This window comes from Papaver somniferum, chromosome 9, assembly GCF_003573695.1.
Source record: "Papaver somniferum cultivar HN1 chromosome 9, ASM357369v1, whole genome shotgun sequence".
Taxonomy (NCBI): domain Eukaryota; kingdom Viridiplantae; phylum Streptophyta; class Magnoliopsida; order Ranunculales; family Papaveraceae; genus Papaver; species Papaver somniferum.
The window spans coordinates 193,642,041-193,648,704 of record NC_039366.1 but is presented as its reverse complement, the minus strand read 5'-3'; the positions used below and the strand labels follow the sequence as shown (position 1 = coordinate 193,648,704).

Below are 6,664 nucleotides of genomic sequence, written 5' to 3'. Positions count from 1 at the left end.
ACTACTAATATCACATTAAAACCACAACACAACACAGGTGATAAACATTTTGATATAACAAATATCGACTCGTACTAACTGCAGTGATTTCAATACCAAACATTTCATTTTCCTCGAAATGGATGAACGGATACCCTCTTATTTGGATAAATTCATTCATCGCGGCCTCTCCGTCGTAATTATGATGTTGTAAACACCTCATGAATGTCTTGCAATTATTTATAATTGTATGTGCTTGTCCTCGTAAACTCGGATACGTTCTACTATTATCACAACCGTTAAAACGCAACACGAACGTTCTCCATACATGTGACCGAAAATGATTTCCAGTTTCTACTAAGGACTACATATCAAATCAGTATCCTCTTTTAGTGTGTACGATGGGTTTGGTGGATGCATGGTTATATTTTGACAAGGAAGGAAGAAATATAAGTAGGATTTGTTTTGTGTTTTGTAGATAATGAATACAAAACCTTTATATAGATAGATAAATGTAACGCCTCTATTATTTAAAAATATTAATTTGAAAATTGAACCTTTGGTTACTCGAAATTCTAAACTTTTATTAATTCAAACAACAACGAAATTAATTTACACAACATTTTTTTAATTAAGTTAACAACCATACGAACTAGAAATTAGGACAACACTTCTCAATTGAAGAGAAAACAATTAGAAATGGATTACATCGTCATCTTTTGAATCTTCAGTGCTCATTATATTCATCCTCTTCAAAATATCCCTTTACATGCGTCGATAAAAAAATCGTTAGGAGGTAACTTACTAAGATGTATAGACATTATTGCATTATCTTGATCCAAATGCATTTGTTGTTGATGCATTTGATAAGACTGTAGTTGGAGCTATTGCAAATTTAGTTGTTCTTCCATTTGATAACTAGGTTGTAGATTAGACGCCCAAATAGTGTTGTATTGGAATTCTTGTTCCGCTCTCATTACCTCCTTTCTTGATCGTGTTTTCTTAAGATAATCCAAAATATTTGAACTATGTTGATAAATCTTCTCTTCTTCCATCTTAACCGAAGAACTTCCCTCATCACCTTCTCTAAATATACCTTGCTCGCGGTCGTTCTTCTGTCTGGCTAGCATTTTTGCTTTTTTACTTCCTATAGGCCGAGCATTATACTTGTAATTCCAACGAGTCTCTCTGTTAGGCAATATTTCGGTACCATTTTCGTATGGTACAAAGTTACGATGACTATGAAACAACTTACTATTTTTGGCGGCAGTAAGTTCATAATTAAATTCAGGGACCTTTTCTCTGAACATTTCATAACATGCATTATACTTGAGTGGTTGTTCTGTTTGTTCTTGAAATTGTTCTCGACCTTCTTTTGTCTGAAATATTATGTAACAAAAATTTAGTTTATTATTATTATCATCAAGTATATGGAAAAAATTAACAAATTACTAGAACTTACCAAATTTTTGTGTGACGCATCGCTTTTATTGCATTCGTCTTGGTTTTTAAGGCACCCCAATCCCTTCCATTAGGATTGTCGATGCGTTCGACGAAAATTTGGTGAATACGAATCCAAATAAAGACGTTTTTTGTTATGCACCTATAATTTCATTACGACTCACATAAACACATGCAGCAGTAAGTTTAATTTCATCCTGTTGTACAAACTTATTAACCATTTCGAATCAAACTAAAATATACAAACTTGAGTGGTAGTAGACATACAAACTTGAGCGCCAGAAGATAAAGATAAAAATCAAAGAAATATAATAAGAAGAAGAGAAATAAGAAATCAATTAAGCTCAATTGGATTTGGAGTGATTTAGATAAAAAAAAAATTATGAGTTGTATTTACAGAGAATTTTTGTAAAAATGATCATTGGAATCCGACGGTAGAATAGATAGAATTACTATATATAATGGATGATTAAGATCGAGTGTGAGAGAGGTGTAAACGAAAGAAGGACAAACAAATAAATTTACGGAAACAGAAACTGGATTTCCATCTCAACTGTCAAACAAATAAATTTACGTAAACAAAAATTGGATATCAGTCTCAACCGTCAAACTGATACTCAGTTTCCGTTTCCGTAAAGCGCAATTTTACACGAAAACCCTTCCCTAAACGAAGGGATAGGATGTGATCCACTTTGAAATGTAGGGAGGGAGATATCCCTGCCTATTAGGGATATGGGAGACCATAATTCTTGATTTTTTAGAATTTTTCCTACTAATAGGCAAGGAATAACGTGCACCATAGTGCTTGGCCTAACAGTAACAAAGGCCAAACAAACTCAAAAAGTCATCAACTAATACTACATAGACTACATGCACGAGAAGTAGAAGTTGAACATTTCAAACAAGCTATATGAGAAATCTAAAGATGCAGCAAAGGATTGATAACTTGAGAATAGCGCACACATCAATATACTTGTTTGCTCACATGAAGCCAGCATAAACACACAGAATAAACAAACAAACAAGGAATAGATTATTCCAAGAGATTTCATAAAAACAAAAGACAAATTGAATATACGAGATTGAATGAGGGAGAAAAAAAACATATAAATCCCCAGTTCAGGAACCACCGCTAAATTCAGTTATAGCTGGATTTAGCTAATCAGATCCAAAATTTGAAAATGTTTATCCATCTCGGGAGCATCCTGATCCTCGAATTCAAGCCAAGTCCTTTTGAACTCATTTATCAGATTAGTCATATCTGGATCCTGATCCTCAAATTCAAGGCCAGTTAAGGTTGAATCGAAGTAACCGCCGTGAAAGCCAGGTGGTATAGATGGATCCAGCCAGCCAACAACACCAAATTCGAAAAACTCTTTAACAAACTTCAACGACGATTCCGCTGCCGCACTTACAAACACAAACTCTCTGCCAAAGGAATTAACTGAAATAAATCTCTAAAAAAACACCAAACTTAAACGAAAGCTTTGAAGGAGGATTGAAGCTAATAACTAAAGATTAAAGAGGGAAGCCGATTTCCAGTGTTTTTAGCAAAAACCAGTGTCCTAAAAGAGACTAGACTCTGTTAACACAAAACATTGAACTTAAACTTACCAAAAAAGTAGAACATATTTACCTGCTAACATGATCCTTCCCGATGATCAAGGAACCTTCTGTATCAAACATTAAACCTGGAAGACACGCGATTAAAGCAATACCAAATTCTTCAGCCTGAGTTTCACCCGAGGAAGAAGAATTATCATCAGACCACGCAACACTGTCGGGAACTTCAGACTTTTTTACCAGCTTTAACCCTATATCATTAACAAAGATTTATTGGCCAAAACAATTCTTTTTCACATGTTAAAAAGTTTAAAGATCTCAAGTTCCATGTTTTTCTTTTGCAAACCTTTCATGTAAAGGCAGTTACTCTCAATAGTACTTAGCAACTCTGGTACAATTCCTTCCTCGAAAGCCTTTGGCTTGATTAGGACGAACCGCTGAGTTATACTGTTGATATAGCATTTAGGCAAATGTTAGTCCAAGGAGTGCAACAAAATACAAAAAAGAAAGAAATTACTAGTACTTAAAAGAAGAGAATAGTAAGTTGACAGTTTACCTTGAGAGGCTAAAAGCGATTCGGGTGTATTTCACTATGCTTTGTGCAATTTGTACTGGCAAGCCACCACATATGCCGTGATCAGGGTGGTTGAATATCATTCTGTTCCTCTTCATTGCTTTCTGTAACGAGTCAGAAGCATCGTCGCGGAACCAGGTTGCAGCATCTTCTAGTGCCTTTTCAACTGTAGCACTAATGTAAACAGTTGACCTGCCACACAAAAAACATGGAGATATTCTTATCATAAACCCCTGTGTCAACCAAATTGGTGATGCAGTAGTTTGAGTCCCTACACTGACTGTTTGCAACAACAACAAAAAAAGTGTTTCAAAGCAACTAAAGTACAGAGGCAAAAATATGTAAATACGGTAAGATAAACACGACAAGAAATATTACGTAACCACAAAAGGATTGCAAATTTCAATAAATTTAGTCACCTAAAATTTACATTATGACCAAGAATTCTAATAAGGACATTTCATGCTTCATATTCAGACCATAGTAAACCAAACAGTCATAATGAATGGACATTTAGAGCAGAAGATTCATGCTCTAAATTGTTACACAAAACACAATAAGGATAAGACTGGACAAAACTACTTAAACTTTGCTTTTAACCAGGGAACATCACCAACCATTTTCCACACAAACGTATTTTTTCTAGGTATATTAATTGTTTGTTTCCCCGAGTTTCAACCAATATTTATCCAACTGACCAATATTTATCAATCATGTTTACACTCCAAGTGACATCAAGAGCAGCCACTGCGAAATTATCAAAACCTTATCTGATATTATTGTGCCTTACAGCTTAGCTGCTACCTTCCAGTCAAGACAGGAGTTAAAAAGATTAAAATGTAGTGAAAATTACCTGAATTTCCAGTTTGCTATGGCTCGACAAGCTTCCTTGATAGCATCATTTCCTTCCAATTTCATAGCAAGGAATGGACCAACACCAAGATATGCAAATTCTGTAGTTTTAAGTACAGATCTACCCTCCTTCTCAAAGTGAGCGTCTATAAATTTTGTTGAGACACTCACCAATCTCAGGTCTAAAAACAAAAAGAAATTAATGAATAAAAAATCAAGAAAATGCATAAAGAAAAGATTCTTTAGTTACCTAATAACTTCAAACCAATTTGGGTGAATTCCTTCAAGACAAGACCAACAACGCGACGCCTAAACACAAAGGGTAGACACAATACAAAGGCAAACTCAACTTCTTCTTCTTCTTTCTTCTCCCTGGCATTCATCTCCTTCCTCTTCTCCCTGGCATTCATCTCCTTCCTCTTCTCCCAGGCATTCTTCTTCTTCGTCTTCTTCGTCTGCTTCTTTTCTTCGTTTAGTTCTTTTTCTTGAATTGTATCCATCCTTTAAAAACAAATATAATCGTTAAAATAAATTAACCATGGAAGATAGAACAGAAGAAAAAGCTTAAAAATCCTAAAACCCCTAATTAGATTTTTCTAATAAGTAACAGATCAACCTAGACAATAGAAAATCAAGAACGATCCCTATGATTTTCAGAGGAATCAAGAGGGAGAGAAGATAGAACAGAAGGAAAAGCCCACAAATTCTAAAAACCCTAATTAGATTTTCTAAGAGAAATATTTTTTTCTAATAAGTAACAGAACAACCTAAACAATAGAAAATCGAGAACGGTAAGAAGACATAGAGTACCTTAAAGAACGATCCGGATGGTCACCCTTGATTTTCGGAGGAACAAAGAGGCGGAGAAGATACTACTCGAAAGTTTCGGAGATTCATACACATCACAGTTAAACCTATGTAGTCGATCTCGGCCGAGACCGACGATTTTTTCTTTTTCGGTCATAGAGGAGCCGGTACTAATGTTCTCGGAGAGACGAGTTTCAACTGGCAAACTCGCCGGAATAGCTCAATTTCGGCTGAAAATTCGGCCAAAATTTCGTGTTTTTTTTTTAATTCTGTTTCATGGTATCTCTCTAATTCTTGAAGCTCTTCAATTTCCATGGGCTGCATGATCAATTACGTACTGAAGAGAATCAAGAATCTAAGAAATCAAAACAAAATTAAATAAAAGTGATAAACCATTTTAATTATAGAACATCATCAATCAGATCATAGAAAAATCAAAACCCTGAATTTGTATAAACTCTATGAATTACAGTACATCAAGTAGTGATTCAAACAAAACGAGAAAAAATAAACCCTAATTTGTACATATCCCCACATCCACACAGACACTTAATGCTTCGAAGTGAATATTGAACCTTTTTTCGGGATATTTTGTTATGAGTACTTGTACTGTGGTATGAATTATATTAGTTTAACTGTGATGTGTATGAACAGGGACGAAGCCAGGACATATATGTTATGTGGTCGAATAATTTTTTGTTCCGACATTAGCAAAAAATATTTTTTTGATCAATATGTTATATTTACAGACTTTCGTGATAGCATCATAAATCTCGTTACAAATACATCAATTTTGGCAAAGGAATTGTACACATTGATGTCAATAGCCAGAGACAACAACATTGCATGTCAAAACGACTTTAATATCTTATGTTTTATCCACAACGACAATAATTGCTGCACCTAAATTCGCATACTAGTATCGTTTTCAGATCCACCAATATCTATCTTCTTTTGTTCTCCTTTGCGAGTGAGGTAGAAAAGCCGAAACCACTATTTTTTGCACCCACAATGCATAAAATTATGAAGAAGCCCAAGCTTTTTTTCATTGTAATTCAAAACTTAGTGGGTGCAAGTGACCCCACTTGCACCCACTTCCCTCCGTCCCCCTGTGTATGAATCTCTTTGAATGGTCATAGATATGAAACTCTTTACATCTTCTTATCATCGTTGTGTTAAAGAATGGTCTTTAAGGTTTTCAATGGGACTAAATTTACTGCATTTCATCGTGTAACGAATTTTAAACGAATTTTGGAAGACGGGTTTGCAAACTGAAATTCTGCGTGAATCCATTGCAGGAACAATTGGAAGTAACTGATGGGAACTTCTTTTTGATATAGTCAAAGAACATGCAAAGTGTGCGAACTACATCTTTTTTTTTTTTTTGTACATGTACTTGTAAAGGAACATTTAACTTTTGGGGCTTCT

General features: G+C 34.8%; 1 protein-coding gene across 3 annotated transcripts; it reads right to left on the bottom strand.

The window, feature by feature from the left end:
- Window positions 1-2,366: 2,366 nt before the first annotated feature.
- LOC113308011 lies at window positions 2,367-5,943 on the bottom strand. Of its 3 annotated transcripts, none has more exons than XM_026556484.1 (7): window positions 5,240-5,943; window positions 4,680-4,930; window positions 4,431-4,611; window positions 3,560-3,769; window positions 3,350-3,450; window positions 3,077-3,254; window positions 2,367-2,868 (listed from the first exon to the last, which is right to left on the bottom strand). In XM_026556484.1, the coding sequence occupies exons 2-7, from the start codon at window positions 4,927-4,929 to the stop codon at window positions 2,595-2,597; spliced, it is 1,194 nt and encodes a 397-aa protein (XP_026412269.1). In that variant the 5' UTR covers window position 4,930; window positions 5,240-5,943; the 3' UTR covers window positions 2,367-2,594. The 3 variants fall into 3 exon arrangements, with proteins under 3 accessions (XP_026412269.1, XP_026412270.1, XP_026412268.1); XM_026556485.1 differs by lacking the exon at window positions 5,240-5,943 and adding an exon at window positions 5,046-5,190; XM_026556483.1 differs by lacking the exon at window positions 5,240-5,943 and having other exon boundaries at window positions 4,680-5,190.
- Between the last annotated feature and the right edge of the window lie 721 nt (window positions 5,944-6,664).